Source organism: Rutilus rutilus (assembly GCF_951802725.1).
Source record: "Rutilus rutilus genome assembly, chromosome: 22".
Taxonomy (NCBI): Eukaryota; Metazoa; Chordata; class Actinopteri; order Cypriniformes; family Leuciscidae; genus Rutilus; species Rutilus rutilus.
Window position 1 is genome coordinate 10,905,599 of NC_140227.1, and position 19,371 is coordinate 10,924,969.

Consider the following 19,371-nt stretch of genomic DNA (forward strand, 5'->3'; position numbering starts at 1 on the left):
TCAAAAGTAAGAGTCGACTCTGAGTCAATGACATTAATTGTTTTTCAAACGAGTCATAAGCCGTTTTGTTGTGACGTCAAGACGAAACATTAGCATATTGCCCGCCCACTTATTGCGCACACAGACACCAGGGAAAACCTGAACCTCAAACCAGCAGCTGATTCTTGTGGATACTGGATAGCATCATGTCGAGAAGACGCTGTGCTCTACAATGTGAAGGTAAAGCCAGTTTTTTTTTTTTCACTGCCCAAGGACGAGCATGTGAAGAATCAGTGGTTAAAGTTCATCTTTATCCACGATATCACAGCAGTATAATCCTAAACTTTTGCTGTGTTCCCTTTGTTTTACTGACGACTTCTGAAATCTTGGAGTTAAATGCAGGATTCGCAAACCGCTTACTCTTGAAAGATGGTGTTCAAAATACTTAGTTTGGAGTTTTATATTGTGTAGGTCTCCTGCTAACTGGCTAACTCACATTATTACTGTTTAACTGAAATACTTCTGCTAATCAGCTGTGGGCCACTATTACCTAAAACGGTGTATATTAATGCAGATTGTCTGTTGTTCTCACTAGTTTGAGTAAAGATTAAGCATGGAGCAAGATTTGTTTTACCAATGTTTATGTTACATCAGTCATTCACGCTAGAGCTCGGCTAATGTATTGCATAACTTAGGTGTTTGGTGTTTTTAGCCCCCAACGGCGCCTTCCAGGCAGCGAGGGGATGGGTAGGTTTAAGGTTGAGGTTAGGGTTAGCTGCCTCTAAGGAGCCATTGGGGGCTAAAAACACCATCGAGCCATAACTTACATGGACTGTTATTGATACAGTTTCCACGTGTTCACCGCAATATATTAGAAAAATACTCTGTAAATAAATTAGTACAAGTAAAATAATCGGTTGATTGACATGCACTTGTTAATGCTGATGCTGAGGAATTACAGTTGCACCATCTCATGTACCTCAAACTGAGTAGCGTTAGTGTATCACTGAGAAACGTCCTGCTCGAGTTGTCCTTGCGATGGAGGTTCGGGTTCAATAACTAGTTGTTCCAATGAATGTTTCATCATCAGACTCGCGCTCGCATTGATATGGTAAAATCGACATCATTGTTCGTTACTGTGTTTAGTTTACAGTGTAGGGAGCCTCAGGACCAGGACACGCAGAGCAGACATTGTTATGGCAATGGGAGTTTTTGGTTTCGACGCGCTGTACACGGTAAACCAATCACAACAGACTGAGCTGTCTGGCCAATCAGAGCAGAGTAGCTCGTGGAAAGGAGGGATTTAGAGAGATTGATTCATTTGACGAGTCGTTTGAGAATCATTGAAAATCTGGTGATGTGCAAATGTATATTATGAGAAAATTAAACAGTTTTTTTTTTTACCTTTGATGCATGTAAACCTATTGTAGGAGACTCCAAAACAACATTAGGAAACTTTAAAATAGCATAATAGGGGCCCTTTAAAATCACCAACAATTACGACTTTATCTGCAGCCAGTACTAACTCTGATAGAAAGTCAGCAAATTCTTTGATAAAGTCTGTATGGTGCCCTGGTGGCCTGTATACAGTAACCAGTACAAATCTAATACGTGGTTTATCATTCACACTATATTGTTATATTAAGCACCAACACTTCAAAAGAATTATATTTGAAACTAGACTTCTTAGTAATTCTGAAAATATTACTATAAATTACAGCATCACCTCCCAACGAGGTTCATGTTTATAACCATAATCTTGGGGGGTGGACTTATTTAAAGTAATGTAATCGTTTGGTTTTAGCCAGGTTTCTGTCAAACACAGCACATCTAGATTATAGTCTGTAATCATATCATTAACAATAAGTGCTTTTGAAGTACAGGATCGAATATTCAGCAACCCAAGCTTTATCATTTGCTCATTTGTATTATATCTGTTTTTTTTATTTGTTGAACATCAATTATATTTTTACCCTTAGATGGGTTTGGAAGTTTTTTGTATTTCCTAATTCTGGCAACAGACACAGTCTCTATATGATGATATCTAGGTGAAAGAGGCTCTATGTGATGGGATTTATCTGACCTCGGTGACGTGAGACAGCTAGCAGACAGTCGGTTTAGCCAGTCTGTCTGCTTCCTGACCTGAGCCCCAGTTCATGTTTGAGCTCTAAGACTATGTGCCATATTACTAGAGAGAAGAGCAGCACCATCCCAGGAGGGATGAATACCATCTCTTTTCGACAGGTCAGGTCTGCCCCAAAAACTGAAGTGAGAAAAAAATGCAGCGATCTCGTCATTGCAACTCGATTTCTGCACACTAACGAACGCTTTCATCATAACTAACAGTGCAAATACAATGTAAAATATAGCTGCAAGCAGCAATTACGGGGTTCAAGCATTTAAGCCCGTCATGCCAACTATGCTGTTGAGTTCTAGGCCAAACCGAAATGTAGGCCTAAAACCATTTAATATCCATGATGGAGAATACACAAAATCTATAATACCAGTGCACCCTAATTCTTTGAAAAAAATATTGGTTTTAAACATTTATCAGCCAATGCTGGATAATGATAAAGATGTGGACAACAGTGGTATTTAAGGCTTCATCTTCAGTTTAAATGTTTGATAGAATGTACTGTGAGCCCTCTGAGCATCAGAAATCCTTGAAACCTGGCACGTTTCTTCAAAATCAGTTGTTCTCCATATCTACACAATTTTGCAAATTTTCTACTTTGTGCACACAATATATAGACATGTTACTCAAAATGGACCATACCAGAAATATATAAAAAATTATATCTGCTAAACGGTTTCATCGATCAAAATTCTTTTGACAACTTTTTGCCATGAGGGTCCCTAGATGATGCATGTGAAGTTTAGAGCCATTCGGACAAACGGCCTATGAGGAGTTCGAAAAAGTAGAGTTTTCAAATAATCTAAAATATTTAACAAATGATTTGATTGACACCAGTGGTTCTTGAGGCAAAGTTGTTCAGTATGAGGAGATCTATCAAATGATATGTATATTGTGTGGGTGTGTGAAACACCACGTGATTACAGAGCCATAAATCTTGTTAGCGCCATCTAGTGGCCGATTTCTTTCAAAATTCTTACAGACCTCTAGCATCATGAGACGAACATGCCCACCATGTTTTGTTCCGAACAACCTTCGATAACCTTGTCTAATAGATTAAGATTTTTTTTTGTGTGGCCACAAAATGAGCTTGTACACGAGTATAACAAGTTTGGTGAAAATATCTCAATGCTTTCTTGAGTTATAGCCATTTTAGTGAAAGTGGCGCCGCTTACTTTGAACGTTTTGGCGTCCCATGGCGAGCGTGAATCACCGATCGTAATTCTTTTGACAACATTTTGCCATGAGTGTCCCTTGATGATGTATGACAAGTTTCAAGTGAATCTGACAAACGGCCTATGAGGAGTACGAAAAAGTCGATTTTTCGGAAAATTCAAAATGGCGGGAAAATTTGCATACTGGAAATGAAATCGGAGATATACGTTTTGATCTTCAGGGCCCGGTTTTTCAAAAGGTTTAATCCGGATAAAATTGATCCGGATTTAGTAATCCTTTTTTTTGCGATCCGTGATCACGTAATCCAGCTTACTTTTGAGCCAGTTTTTCAAAGCAACATCGGATTGGATCAATCTGATCCGGATAGGAACTTTTCAGGATCACCAAATCCTGTTTACTAGAGCCTTAAATGGAACCAACAGTGTAGCCTACTGGCTTAGCAAAGAACAGCAGTTGGCAAAATACCGGTGGCCTCAAATAACCATTGTTTATTTTAATTTTAAGAAACAGAAACACTGTAATAAACAGAAACATTTTACTTTCCTTATTTTGTTATAATGTTAAATTGTAGATTTTGTTGTTTTACCATATCTCATTAGATGTGACATGCTTCATATATGCTTCAAATATGAAGAAATGTATATATCATCAGTAAACATTGATTTTGTGATCATTCACTTAAAAAAAAAAACCTCTCTGGTTTTATTTGGTTCGAAAAATCACAACTGAATCCACCCTTCTGATGGGATCAGGATAATCCTGTTTTTTTGGATCAAATAGATCCTAATCCGAGTTCAAAGTTCTGAAAAACCCAAAGGGCAGGTTTGATCCAGATCAAATTTAAGATCAGATTACATGATCTGATCTTAGTTCAGAATCCCTCTTTTGCTTTTGAAAAACCCATTTCCAAGATTTGATCCAATCCGTGATCCGAAATCCCACTGGATTACTTTTGAAAAACTGGGCCCAGGAGTCCAGCTTTCCAATGATATAAGGCACTTGAGTCTACGACATACGGTCTAGGAGTTATGAGCAGTTTCACGCTTTTGGTCGCTATAGTGCCACCTATGGGCCAATCGGGGTCATACTCTCTGAACCTCTCCTCGATTTTTGTACTACCATCTGGCAAAGTTTCAAGTCTCCAGCACTTACGGTTTGGGCTGCACGATGCGTTTTACGGCGGAATAATAATAATAAATATAGCTGCAAGCAGCAATTACGGGGTTCGATATTGATCTAGAGCAGTGGTTCCCAAACCTGTCCTGGAGTACCCCCAACACTGCACGTTTTCTTTGTCTCCCTACTTAAACACACCTGATTCAACTCATCAGCTCATTAACAGCTTATTATCACATGGGTTAATGAGCTGATGAGTTGAATCAGGTGTGTTTGATTAGGGAGACAAAGAAAACGTGCAGTGTTGGGGGTACTCCAGGACAGGTTTGGGAACCACTGATCTAGAGAGTCCAGAGAATTGTCCTAGACTGGTCTGGTTCCGATTGGGCGAAAAACCAGGGACTAGTTCGCAAAAGTAGGTTTTGGACAAAATGCGACATAGCAGAAAATGTTCCCTGCCTAAATCGAAATTGGCAGATAGCCATTTTACCCGCCTTGAGCCAGGGATCACAGTGGTGTAAGACACTTGAGTCTAGGACACACGGTCTAAGAGTTATGAGCGATTTTGTACTTTTGGTTGCTGTAGCGCCACCTATGGGCCAATCGGGGTCATACTCTGATAGGTTGTCCCCAAATTGAGGCCTACCATCTGGCCAGTTTTCAAGTCTCTAGGCCTTATGGTTTGGCCTGCACGATGCGTTTTACGAATCCTTACAATTACAAAAGGGTTTCAGCATTTCATGCTTGAACCCCTAATAAGAATGGAAGCTTTTTGCCAGTTATAGTGCCACCTATGGTCCGATCTGCATGAAACTCTGCATGCTTCTTCACCATGTAATGACACATATGCTCATCAATTTTTGTGAAGTTCTGAGTTTTCCTTTAGGATTTATAGGCTTTTGAGTGTATTTTGCCACGCCCCTTTTCTAAATGACCCTGTTACAGCCACCCAAATGCAAAAGTTCAACTTTTTTTTGATAACTATTGATCTAGAGAGTCCAGAGAATTGTCCTAGACTGTCCTAGACTTACAATTCAGCATTTCATGCTTGAACCCCTAATTAAAGCTGCAAGCAGCATTTATCGGGGTTCAAGCAGTTAAGGCCTTTAAGGCCTTTAAGCACAAAAGCATCAAAAGTTATTACGTTTTATTTAGCAAGCATGTAACCTCTGACATAATAGATGGAAAAGACCATTTACAGCCAATACAGGCAATGTACCATAGGAAATATATGGTTTTAAAGCTTTTTAACAATTATAGCGCCACCTATGGTCCGATCTCCATAAAATTTTGCATGCTTGTTAATGATGTTATGTCATGTTATGTAGACTGGTCGGGTTCCGATCGGGTGAAAAACCAGGGACTAGTTCGCAAAAGTAGGTTGAGCCAGGGATCACAGTGGTGTAAGGCACTTGAGTCTAGGTCAAACGGTCTAAGAGTTATGAGCGATTTTGTACTTTTGGTTGCTGTAGCGCCACCTATGGGCCAATCGGGGTCATACTCTGATAGGTTGTCCCCAAAATGAGGCCTACCATCTGGCCAGGTTTCAAGTCTCTAGGCCTTACGGTTTGGCCTGCACAATGCGTTTTTCGAATCCTTACAATTACAATAGGGTTTCAGCATTTCATGCTTGAACCCCTAATTAAAGCTGCAAGCAGCATTTATCGGGGTTCAAGCAGTTAAGGCCTTTAAGGCCTTTAAGCACAAAAGCATCAAAAGTTATTATGTTTTATTTAGCAAGCATGTAACCACTGACATAATAGATGGAAAAGACCATTTACAGCCAATACAGGCAATGTACCATAGGAAATATATGGTTTTAAAGCTTTTTAACAATTATAGCGGCACCTATGGTCTGATCTCTATAAAATTTTGCATGCTTGTTAATGATGTTATGTCACATATGTTCACCAATTTTTGTGAAGTTCTGAGTTTTCCTTTAGGATTTATAGGCTTTTGAGTGTATTTTGTCACGCCCCTTTTCTAAATGACCCTGTTACAGCCACCCAAATGCAAAAGTTCAACTTTTTTTTGATAACTATTGATCTAGAGAGTCCAGAGAATTGTCCTAGACTGGTCTGGTTCCGATCGGGCGAAAAACTTTTGCATTTCATGCTTGAACCCCTAATCAGTACAATTACAATAGGGTTTCAGCACTTCATGCTTGAACCCCTAATAATAATAATAAAAATCCTAACAATTACAATAGGTGTTCAGCACTTCGTGCTTGAACCCCTAATAAGAGATTTGTTGACTATACCGGGAGTTTTGGCAAAAGTCCAGAATTCAGTCTCTGATAAACTTGCTGTTTGATTGACAGCTTCAGCGATTGTAGAGGGAGCATTCTTTGATCACTTTCAATATATAATTTAATAACAGTTTACATAATAGATTATTTTCATTCTACTAAGAGAAACAATGTGAAGTTGATTTAGTCACTCACTGGTTTGATTTACTGACACATAGACAAGACCATCTGACTGTACACAAATCATTAAATATATAAAATCACTGGTCACAGATCAGGCATTAGAATTAGCACGGTTACTTGCATATTGTGGTATTACTGTCGAGTCCATATCGTAAAAGTCTTTTTGCAAAGCCTGTGCCGAAATTGCGACTGATCTACCAAAGAATCCACAGTAAAATGTACAGAATACAAATAAATATTCACATTGTTAAAAATAAATAACCGCATTCCTAGCTTTAGAATCTTTTGGAAGGTAATGTTATTTTTAGTCACCCTTCTCTACTCTTCATCTCACTAACACGCCAGTGGGCGGGGCCAACGTTGCAACTGTGTAGTAGGCGTTCATTTTCTTTTGTTGCGACGGTCTTTTACCTATCTATAAAAAGCACATTCCACAAAGAGTCATTTGCTGGGCTTGGTCACAATAAAAGCTGTTTATGGACTAACAAGCAAGGTTTCAGTTCTGAAACTTACAGGATATTCTCATAGTATGATGACATCTTATATGTCAAAAGCTCAAGGAAAATTTTATTTCTCAGTTCATGACCCTTTTAACAACAGTTTTGTATGGAACGGGCTTAGTGAACCTTTAAGAAACCTCTGCTTTCTTTCTTACCATACAGCAGTATTAATGATCTTCATCACACATTCATTGATGCACTGGCAAACGTTCACCAGAGGAGCTCCCCGTTCGCCCATTTTACCAAGTAAGAGACCTAAATGAAAAGCCCATTGTTATATATTTATGCTTTTAATCATGATTTTACTAAATGAAGATACTTTATTAGGTGAAGGCAGATGTTTTACCCATTGTGGCTGAGAAAATAACAATGCCAAGTACATTCATCTGCTGACTGCTGCCTGGACGGGTCTTATACTGGATGTCTGGAGCTGGCGTAAGTTCCAACAGCACCGTTCGACCCTTTGGATTGTCGTCATCTGGCATCAAGTAAACAAAATTTGGGCGTCCAGTGTTCACTGGTGTTTTTAAGATGGGAATAAGGTCTGTCTTATACTGAAACAACAAAAATAGGTTTTACATTTTCATAAGAAAATGTGAGTGATGTTCATTGTACAATCCTTGGTATAACAATTTTGTAAACATTCTAGGTGATATATAATTTAGCCACATGTAAATATTCTAGGATTTTGTAAATATTCATTTTTTTAACACCTTGCAATACGGTTGCTAGGGAGTTGCTAGGCAATTGCATACTGGCTCAAGTAAAAAAACTAAAACAATAAGCCACATGATTTGAGGTCAAAGGCTGTATATATACCAAAACAGTTCACTCATATTGCTATGAATGAATGAATGAAAGTGGTATGCAATTTGGTTGAATGAGAGAAAGTGGTACGCAATTTGGTAGAAAACGTCCTGCCTTCTAAATAAAAAAGCCAGTCATCAGCTTGTAAAGTAATCGCATTGCTGCAGCTGAATCTCAGGTTAGGACTAAGCACTTAAGACTGCACAGGCGCATTGGCTGGAAAAACCTTGAATGCACACTTTAATAGTTCTATTAAAAATAAGAAATAACATTTATGGAACAGTTCATGTTCATGTAGTAGGTCTTTTATGCACAAAATAGCTGTTTGGAGACATTGCAAATATGGCCACCAAGTGAATGGATCGCGTCAGAGAGCCCCAAATGTCTTTGAGTATAAACAGAACGAGCAAATGCACATTGGCTTTTGACATTTGAATCTTGCGCTCCGGCCCGCAGCGCAGGTATAAATAGGAAGCGGATGCAAGCACCAGTTGTTTTTCCATTAAGGAGCTGAGCAGGAGCCTGGCGTCAGTGGTGGTCCAGCAATGGTGGCGATGGGACGTACGTCTCCTTTCCCTCCTTCAGGGAAAGAGGGTTACATACGTAACGAGACGAACCCTTTCAGTCGGGACGTTCAACGTACATAGACATACTGACGTATTGGGATTTCGTAAAATGGGACAGGGATAATGCATAGAAGTCTTACTGCTGTTCCGCATGACCCATTCAGTCAGACTATTAGATAACACTAGGAAAGCATGCCCTTTCGAGGGGAGAGCTGCAGAAGCCACATCCTGTCCGTAGGGAGGTATCACGTGAAAGTTACATATATTCTGTTCTGTAACAGGCTTTTCTGGCCAGTACAACATATTAAATGTCACTAAGGTGGCTATGTAGGCCAGAGCCACCTCAACGCTCCGCCACGTCTGACTGCCGGAGGGTGTGGAGGACCTCAACAGGGTTCGCCTAGACAGGGAACTCACCTGGAGCAGAAATGGCGCACATATCCGGTCCATAGGAGGGCAATGGCGCAGCAAGCTGACACTTTCAGTGGGGTCTCCGGTGTTTACTGGCTATGGGATGCAAGTACACGGGAGGATACCAGCTCGACACAAAGGCTATGAAACCTAGCGAACGTGTTAGATGTCACCCAGCCCCACAGCTCTACAAATATCTGTCAGCGAGGCACCCAGTGCTAGCGCCAAGGAAGAAGCAACACTCCTAGTGAAAGAGTTGGGGTGTAACCCCGGTATCCTAGCCAAATTTGCCCAGTGGCCTCTGTCCACCATAGCCTCCTAATCATCCCTATACTGTATACTCATTGGCTTCATAACTCTGTCTCCTCTCCACCAATAAGCTGGTGTGTGGTGGGCGTTCTGGCGCAATATGGCTGCTGTCGCATCATCCAGGTGGTGGTTGAGGAGATCCTTTCTATGTAAAGCACTTTGTGCCCAGAAAAGCACTATATAAATGTAATGAATTATTATTATTATTATTATTATTAGTCTTTCTATTTATTCTGAGGTTTACTGTAGTCAGACAGATCCGGGCCGTATCCAGATCAGATGGTGGACCTGCACCTAGACACGACCACAACGCATGATGTAGTCAGCTGGATCTGGGCCGTATCCAGATCAGATGGTAGACCTGCACTTCAACGTGACCACAATGCATCCCTGAAGTGTCAGCAGAGACACTGGTATGACACTGGCAGAGACACTGACACTGGTACGGCGCGCTGAGAACCAGCATGGCCCGCCCCAAAATACCAATCATCCAGCCTCAAGGGTTCAGGACATGATGGAGGGTTCCACTCGAGCCCAACTTTCTCAGCGGCCCGGGAAAGCGTAGCCATCAATTCTGGATCAGGCTCAGGCAATGCTGCTCTCCCAGAAGGAGGCAGCACAGCCGAGTCTTCATCTCCAGATTAAAGCCCGCCCTCCGATGCCGCAATCGACATCTGGTCGGCAGGGGAGCTCCAAATAAAATGACTGGCAAGTCTTGAGAGGAGCCAGCGCGATCAACCGGAGACTCCACAGCTTGCGGTGTTTGGGAGGAGTGAGGGGCCCACAGGGATTGGGTACCGGGCGGGGAAGCCTTCACTGTGATCCTCAAGTCACCCTGGCTATTCGTCGAAGTAGCCCTCTTTTGGGGTTGGCCAAAAGAGGAACTAGATCGAGGCATAGGTAAGGAGACCCCACCTCGTTTGAGGTATAGGAGTCTTGATCTCAGAATGCCCAAACTGCTGAATGCCCAGACACGTGATGCAGTGTTCGTGACAGCCAGGGAATGACCACATCCAGAAACACACGGTAATATGACATCTTGAAAAAGACGCAGTCACACCTGTGTTTGCTCTTTCAGGAATTAGCTCTCTCAGTGCAGCCCGCACAGTGAAGCACTCACTCAACTGATATTAAAACAGTGACCTCGTAGAAGACGCCCTCGAACCAACCAATGCTGTGAAAACAGCAGTTGAGAGCTGTGAGCTCGCAACCACCGCTGCACACGCCGTAACACCAACACTGCTGGAGAGGCTTCTTCACAAAGAACACTCAACACACTTGTTGACTGTATTCACCACTCTCAGAGAATGCAAACAAATTATTTGTTCGGCTCCGAGGCGAAAGACAACTGGTGCTTTCATCCGCTTCCTATTTATACCCGCGCTGCGGGGCGGAGCGTGAGATGTAAATCTTGCACGCCAATGTGCATTGGCTCGTTCTGTTTACACTCGAAGATGATTGGGGATCTCTGACAGCACAGCCGAGTCTTACAAATCTTATGCAAATCTTGCACGCCAATGTGCATTGGGTCGTTCTGTTTACACTCGAAGATGATTGGGGCTCTTTGACAGCACAGCCGAGTCCCAATACGTCGGTACGTCTACATACGCCGATTGTGACAGACTGAAAGGGAACTGGCTTTTCTTGAAAGGGACTTTGGTATTGTTCATGTTCGCAGTACACACACAGTATATTTTTAAGCTCACTTGTCAAATAAGTGGCATTTAATGTGGAAGTTTACTCACCTGCTGGAATGTGGCTTCAATGAGATTGGAGGGTATCATATTCCTGAGGATACAAAATATGATGCCAATTCATTAATTCATTCACATTATGAATATTTAGGACATGAATCCCCTATGATATGTCATACACACTGCAGATTTAAGCACCAGCTATAATTAAGTGTGGCAGCCAAGACTAACAGCAGCTCACTGTGTCCATGGGCAGAAGGGGGTGGGGGATGGGAGGGTCCTCCTCCTCCTCTTACTTTGTACAGATTACTAAAAATATCCTAATCACCCCGCTGCTTTAATAGGATTACACTGTATGGGATGGCCTAGACTCCCCAGACATGGACAATTCTTTCCAATGAATGAAAATAGCAGTGACTGGAGGAGCAATTCAAAAATGAGGAGCAATTTACCCCCAAAGCTTATCATTTTAGCAATTAAAAAGCTAATATTAAAGGGATAGTTCACCCCAAAATAAAAATACTGGCAAGATTTAATCTCATGCCATTCCAAACCTGTGTGATTTGTGTGTTATATAAATAGCACAGTGATTTTATATGTATATTATAATATTTTCTTCTGAAGCCATACGATAGATTTTGTGAAGAAAAGACTATCATAGTTGAATTTCAACACAACAAAACATTTAGACACAACACACAATTCATATGAACTCCTTTTATGATATTTTTATGGTGTCTGTGTAATTTTTTAAGCCTGGGTGCTCCAGTTCTCATTGTTTGTAATTGCATGGGAAATCTTTCTCTTTCTGTGTCACATAGGAGAAAAAATAAGCAACACAGGTTTGAAACTATATGTTTGGGTGATATCCCTTTAAGGTATTTTCCATTTCTGAAACAGAAGAACACTATCAAACCCACCAATAAGTCCAAACATTAACCATTAATTACCCCTAAAATCAGATGGAAATAGATTGAAAAGTTTGTCCAAGCTTCTAACCCCATTTTTGTCAGGAGCACTATCATCAAATACGATTGACAATTAGCATACAGTTAGGATTGGTGGTATGGTTCTGTTCTGGGCAAGAACTCCCTGCGCATCCATGCAGCCTAGCATGGATAACTTGAGAGCAGCGATTTTCCCCCTTAGGGTAAACAGAACAGAACCAACATGAATGTATTGCAGATATCATTCATTAATTTTAATGTACAACATAATTTGAGAATTTTAGTCTGATTCAGGGGTAATCAGAATGCCAAATCCTGACTGACGAGAGGAGGAGCTGGGGATGGATGAGGGTAATAAGGTCCTGAGAAACACGATAGCTGCTGATAATACTGAAGGAGCTTATATGTATACAGTGATAGGCGTCGTATTCCTATCCACCTTATTTTTAACGGAAATACGGACACAGCCAGTTGACGGTATTTTGTGCGAGACTTCCGGTAAGGCACTTCCGGTCACTGGCGAGCTAACTCACTTTTCACCGTAGCATTTATCAAACAAATATTCATAACAACTAACTCATCGTTATGGCTTCGAGGAAGACCGGGATTGTTTGTGCAGTTAGAGGTTGTCATATAACTGCTACAAAAGAAAGATTTACTTGGAGCATGAGTGATTTAATCATCAGACGCCCTACAACTGGCGACACACTGGCTGCGTGGTGTTTTCTATGTCTTTGCACACCAGAAACTTGTCTGACGCGGCGCTTCTGCTGCTAGGTGACATTATGATAAGCCTCATTGCATTGGTGATATATTCGACATATGGGGAGAGAGTTGTGGAAGGCCTATATGTTAAACATAAATATATAGCAGCAAAGACAACGTCGGCAGTATTGATGGCAAAATAGGCTACAGAATATTTGCTCTGTATTGACAGGTGCAATATTAGAAAATCAAAATAATATTTTTTTTTTATAATTGCATTTATATCTGCATTTGTCAAAACCTAAACTTTCAAACATCAAAATGTCATTTATTAATATGTATTCATCTCACAATGACATACAAATATATTTTCCTATTCTATTTTGCCTGGAAACGCTTCCAAAACGCTTGCGTGTCGCGTGAAAAATAGGCGTCGATTCTATTTCTAGCATGCACGAGTTTTCCGCGCGGCACAAGCCTGAGACGCGCGTCACGCAGGCAGTGTGCAAGCTCTAACCTGTTAACATGTGAGCCGAAATAAAAACGGACACGCCACGCAGCCAGTGTGTCGCCGGCCTGAGGAATCCCTTCGCCTGTGGTTAAAAGCTTTACATTTGAAGAAACCACCGAAACGACCGTACATGTTTGTTCTTTTCATTTCGTGAACACAAGACCTACAGAAGACCACCCGAAACCAGAAAAGTGGCTGGGCTAAAAGTTTCAATAAAAACTCTGAGGAGAAACAAAATCATTATAGTAACCCCTGTATACAGTAGAATAATCTAGTCATAATGGCATGATCATGGCGTTTATTTTGTCTGATTTACAATTATTTATATCCATCTACTTATTGCTATCCTGTGCTTTGGTTGCATTCTGATGGCATTATTAATACATTTAACATCACAAAATACCTCCTTATATATATTAGTCCAGCGCTGGCTCGACCGTGTTTAGGGCGGTGCTGAAGGCGCCGGCGAAGTGCGAAGTTTTAGCACTCTGCCAGCTAGATACATGAGTGTTTTCAACCAGGTCCGGTACCCGAACTGGGTGAGGCGGGGCTTTAGTTATTTGTTGTATTCATCTGCTACGTTATGTGTAACATTTTTCTGTCAATTCTGCATAATCCTTTGCGATTGATATCGTTAGTTAGCCCAGGGAAGCGAGGAAACGGAAGTGCCGCACAAAAACCGGATACTGGACCCATATTTACTTCCGCGTTCAAAAATAAGGTGAATAGGTAGACGTGGATCCGCTGAGAGTCAACTGGTGCTACGCTTGATATCGAAGCCTATACTCCTAAACTCTGCTTGGCTGATAGGAACGTTGGTCCAAGACCAACAAAGATGTTTGCTACCTGACAAAATTTGTCATAGTCCATTCTGACTGTACCTGACCAGATCCAGCAGTGCATCTGCAGATGTTATGACCTGTCCACCTCCCAGTCTGTTGCTCTCCACATCTGTCCCATAGCCAGGTTTGATAATTAGAACAAGTACAATGCCAACCACTACAGCGATGAATGTGGTCCAAAGGTAGTAGGTGACCGTTAGCACCCCCATCCTGCAGCAGGCCTTTGACTCCATTGATGACAGTCCAGACATTAAACTACATAGAGTAAGAGCTGATATGAGGATATGTTCACACATTCTTAATGTGTGACATTAAGAATTTTGTCTGATAGCTTTAAAATGTAATATGCAGATGTGAATAAATCAAACTCCACCTGGAGGTGATTAGGGGAAGAATCAACATTTTAAGTATCCGCATGAGCAGCTCACCAGGGAAGGAGAAATAGATTTTTGCCTGATTACAAAAACAGAGAAAGAGTTGTTCAGATGATATTCAGACTTTTAATCAGTAATGTGTGGGTGTATTATATATATATATATATATATATATATATATATATATAGATAGATAGATAGATAGATAGATAGATAGATAGATAGATAGATAAAACTATATACTATAGTTCATTTATTTAAGTGCTGATAGCAAAATAAAGTAAACCCAAAAAGTCTTCATAATACAGTGGACTACCAGTAAAATTTATTAAAATTTGGGACCAAAAATGATTCAGACACTTTGACCTGACCATGTTTTGCTTAAGTGTTTTTTTCTTTAATTGCTAATGCAACCTTTTTTACACCACAGACTGAACAAAATTAAGCATTGCTTGGTAATTGGTTGACCTAAATTGGTATTATCTAATTGTGTACTTAAATTTAACAGCTGACAGCTATTCAACCTAATTCATTTGTGAGACAGTCTAAGAGAAGGATGGCTAAAACCAGTGAAATATAAACTGATTTAATTCTTGTCATATTTTATTACCATTTTCTAAACTATAGTGAATAAACTGTGATAATGTGAGAAATGTTGAAGGTGTCTGAATACATTTTGGTTTGACTGTATATATATATATATATATATATATATATATATATATATATATATATATATATATATATATATGTAAGATGAGCGCTGCATTTGACAAGCATCTGTGAAACACTGCAAAAAAAAAAAAAAAAATCCCCACTGTTTTTAAAAGAAGACTGCATTTATTTGTTCAAAAATACAGCAAAAACAGTATTTACAATTTAAAAGAACTGTTTTCTATATATTTTAAAATGTAATTTGTCCCTGTGATGGCACAGCTGGACTTTTAACAGCCACTATTCCAGTCTTCATTGTCACTTGATCCTGATTTGTTGCTCAAAATACATTTCTTATGATCAATATTGAAAGCAATATATATATATATATATATATATATATATATATATATATATATATATATACACAGTACTGTGCAAAAGTCTTAGGCATGTTAATATCCATGCATCCATACATGAAGAAACAGAAAAAACTGAGACAGACTAAATCCAGAAGAACTGCGGGAACGTCTACGAGATGCTTGAAGAAACCTTCCTGCAAAGCTACCTGAAAAACTATGCACAAGTGTACCTGGACAAAAGCCGTTTTAAACGCAAAGGGTCGTTACACCATATATTGATTTGAATTAGTTAATAGAAGTTAAATCATAAATAAATTTAATTTGTGATTTTATTTTTGAAGGCATTCTCACTTTACAGCATTTTAACACAAGTGCCAGTGCTTTTCACAGTACTGTAGCTTTGCAGGAAGGTTTCTTCAAGCATCTTGGAGACGTTCCCGCAGTTCTTCTGGATTTAGTTTGTCTCAATTTTTTCTGTTTCTTCATGTAATCACAGACGGACTCGATGATGGTGAGATCAGATCATACCGGCTGTTGTCAGACTCCTTGTGCATACAACAATCTCACTGGATTATTACAATTAATGGCAAAAAGAATGTTTGGAAATGTAAACTGATATTTCCTACTGACACACTACAGCAAAAGATATAAATAACTGACTTAAAACCATTTTTGGGGGGGGACGGGGGTTGGGGGATATTAACATGCCTAAGACTTTTGCACAGTACTGTATATATATACACTCACCTAAAGGATTATTAGGAACACCTGTTCAATTTCTCATTAATGCAATTATCTAATCAACCAATCACATGGCAGTTGCTTCAATGCATTTAGGGGTGTGGTCCTGGTCAAGACAATCTCCTGAACTCCAAACTGAATGTCAGAATGGGAAAGAAAGGTGATTTAAGCAATTTTGAGCGTGGCATGGTTGTTGGTGCCAGAGGGCCGGTCTGAGTATTTCACAATCTGCTCAGTTACTGGGATTTTCACGCACAACCATTTCTAGGGTTTACAAAGAATGGTGTGAAAAGGGAAAAACATCCAGTATGCGGCAGTGCTGTGGGCGAAAATGCCTTGTTGATGCTAGAGGTCAGATGAGAATGGGCCGACTGATTCAAGCTGATAGAAGAGCAACTTTGACTGAAATAACCACTCGGTACAACCGAGGTATGCAGCAAAGCATTTGTGAAGCCACAACACGCACAACCTTGAGGCGGATGGGCTACAACAGCAGAAGACCCCACCGGGTACCACTCATCTCCACTACAAATAGGAAAAAGAGGCTACAATTTGCACGAGCTCACCAAAATTGGACAGTTGAAGACTGGAAAAATGTTGCCTGGTCTGATGAGTCTCGATTTCTGTTGAGACATTCAGATGGTAGAGTCAGAATTTGGCGTAAACAGAATGAGAACATGGATCCATCATGCCTTGTTACCACTGTGCAGGCTGGTGGTGGTGGTGTAATGGTGTGGGGATGTTTTCTTGGCACACTTTAGGCCCCTTAGTGCCAATTGGGCATCGTTTAAATGCTGCGGCCTACCTGAGCATTGTTTCTGACCATGTCCATCCCTTTATGACCACCATGTACCCATCCTCTGATGGCTACTTCCAGCAGGATAATGCACCATGTCACAAAGCTTGAATCATTTCAAATTGGTTTCTTGAACATGACAATGAGTTCACTGTACTAAAATGGCCCCCACAGTCACCAGATCTCAACCCAATAGAGCATATTTGGGATGTGGTGGAACGGGAGCTTCGTGCCCTGGATGTGCATCCCACAAATCTCCATCAACTGCAAGATGCTATCCTATCAATATGGGCCAACATTTCTAAAGAATGCATTCAGCACCTTGTTGAATCAATGCCACGTAGAATTAAGGCAGTTCTGAAGGCGAAAGGGGGTCAAACACAGTATTAGTATGGTGTTCCTAATAATCCTTTAGGTGAGTGTATATATATATATATATATATATACACACCTCTCCTTAACCTGCTGTCTGATTTGAGGTTGCTTTTATGGGGTGAGTTAATTGCCACAATATAATACTTCTTATTGGAAGTATGAGTGTTGTTGTCTCTCTGTCTGGGATTAGATCACTAAGCACAGATGTTCTTAAGTAGCCTAGTAATTCCTAACCTTGAAACCTACATGCCTCCATCCATCACAACAAAAATCAAAAACCGACAATGTTGTTCAAATCATTTTATCTGTGGAGTTATAATAGCAAAAACTGAATGAAAATGGACAGAGATCTAATTGTGTCATTTATGGACACGTCACCTAGATTTTGCGTCCTATCGATTTATTTTAAAAACTCAGGTAAACTCAGGAAAAAAAAAGAGTTAAAACCCATTTAGCCCATGTTGACAAAAAATAATACAATATATGAAGATAAAAAATGTGTATATATTTGACACCATTTCATTTGCTACAGACAAACATATGTTTTGTTCTGTAACAAACCAATATGGAAACATGTTTCCAAGATGAGCCCATCATCTGACAAGCATACTTGTCAAACATACTGTAAGTTCTACATACATTCTAAATCATAAACCTTAAAGACATTTTCTAAAAACATGACATTAAAGCAAGAATAAATAACTTAATAATGAAGGATGGAGAGACCAATTAAAACACAACAGAATGTTTTCAACATTTCATAAATCTGATCAAAAGATAATAAAATATAGAAAAATGTATGTGTTGGAAGGAAGTTTGACGTGTACCCAGGATATCATGCATCACTAACAACTTTACAACAACTGCCATTCTTTTGTATAATTCTACCCTTGTGTGCATTTTCAGTGACATGTCCACAGTCATTCATTTCTCTAAAATCCTAGTTTAATAAGCCTACCTGTGTGGAGAGGGCCAGGCCCCTCAGCATGAAGCCCAGGACGCATCCTGTGATTACAGATAGTACCGAGAGCGTCAGCAACCCGTTTCGCCTGATGTAGTCCTTCACATACTTCCTGACACTGACTGAGAAAATGGTGGCCATGCAGTCCTTTATTCTCTCCAGCGGGGTTTTAGCAGGTCCCGCCGGAGAGAAGAAGGTTGCAGGCTCGGGCGGCGCCTCCTCGACATCTGCGGGTATCAGTAGCTCCTCCATGGTGAGACGCTGTGTGTAACGCAGGAGGGAAAAGCAGAGGTAACCTTTTCTAACGAGGGATTAAGCCATCATGCATCCATCCAACATCTCAAGACCATGGTTGGGAGGAATTAGGAGGCTAAGAGGATTAGGATGTAGTAATAAAATCTAACACTTCCCTGTTGACAGTGGCTCTGTGCCATTTAGATTTTTGTCATGAAGTGATGTCAAATAACCCCCACTTTGTGTTTATTTATACTGTAGTAGAAGAGAGATCAGAAAGTAGTGCATTGTGTTGTTCGCAAACCTAATCCATAATGAGGCGAGGTAAATGATCTCTCTCTCTAAAGCCACAGGGAAAGTCAGCACGTGCCTTCACCTGATCTCGTTACAGATGAGAGTGTCCTTTACGAAAATAAATGAGTTTTTCCCTGGAGAATAGACTGACATAGGTAAATGAAGTTCTGAAGTCTTGAAGTTCAGTAGCCTAGGCTACTCTTGATATAGTCTGTCTTGTTGTGGTTTAACAGGATTTTCAAGGTATAACTTGACAGACCTGACCAATGGCCATCAACGCTGTGATTTATTGATAGAGCTGGATCTCAGCTCCTAGTCTTTTTTTCTCAAAAAAATCTTAACATTTACAAAAACACATTCTCACAATTGTGACTTGAATCTTTGAATCCTTTCACTAAAAAGTTTATTCAAATTAATTCAATGATTTGTTCAGTGACCTTTTCTGCAGGTTA

General features: G+C 40.2%; 1 protein-coding gene across 1 annotated transcript in view; it reads right to left on the minus strand.

The window, feature by feature from the left end:
* Positions 1–18,938, minus strand: part of slc1a8a (solute carrier family 1 member 8a) — a 29,623-nt gene extending 10,685 nt beyond the window's left edge. Inside the window, exons 1-6 of the mRNA XM_084395756.1 lie at positions 18,389–18,938; positions 14,502–14,581; positions 14,168–14,383; positions 11,175–11,217; positions 7,683–7,890; positions 7,492–7,591 (exon numbers count right to left, since the gene is read on the minus strand). Of these exons, the coding sequence (XP_084251882.1) occupies positions 7,492–7,591; positions 7,683–7,890; positions 11,175–11,217; positions 14,168–14,383; positions 14,502–14,581; positions 18,389–18,643 (902 nt within the window). The 5' untranslated portion in view covers positions 18,644–18,938. The remainder of the gene's footprint in view (positions 1–7,491; positions 7,592–7,682; positions 7,891–11,174; positions 11,218–14,167; positions 14,384–14,501; positions 14,582–18,388) is intronic.
* Between the last annotated feature and the right edge of the window lie 433 nt (positions 18,939–19,371).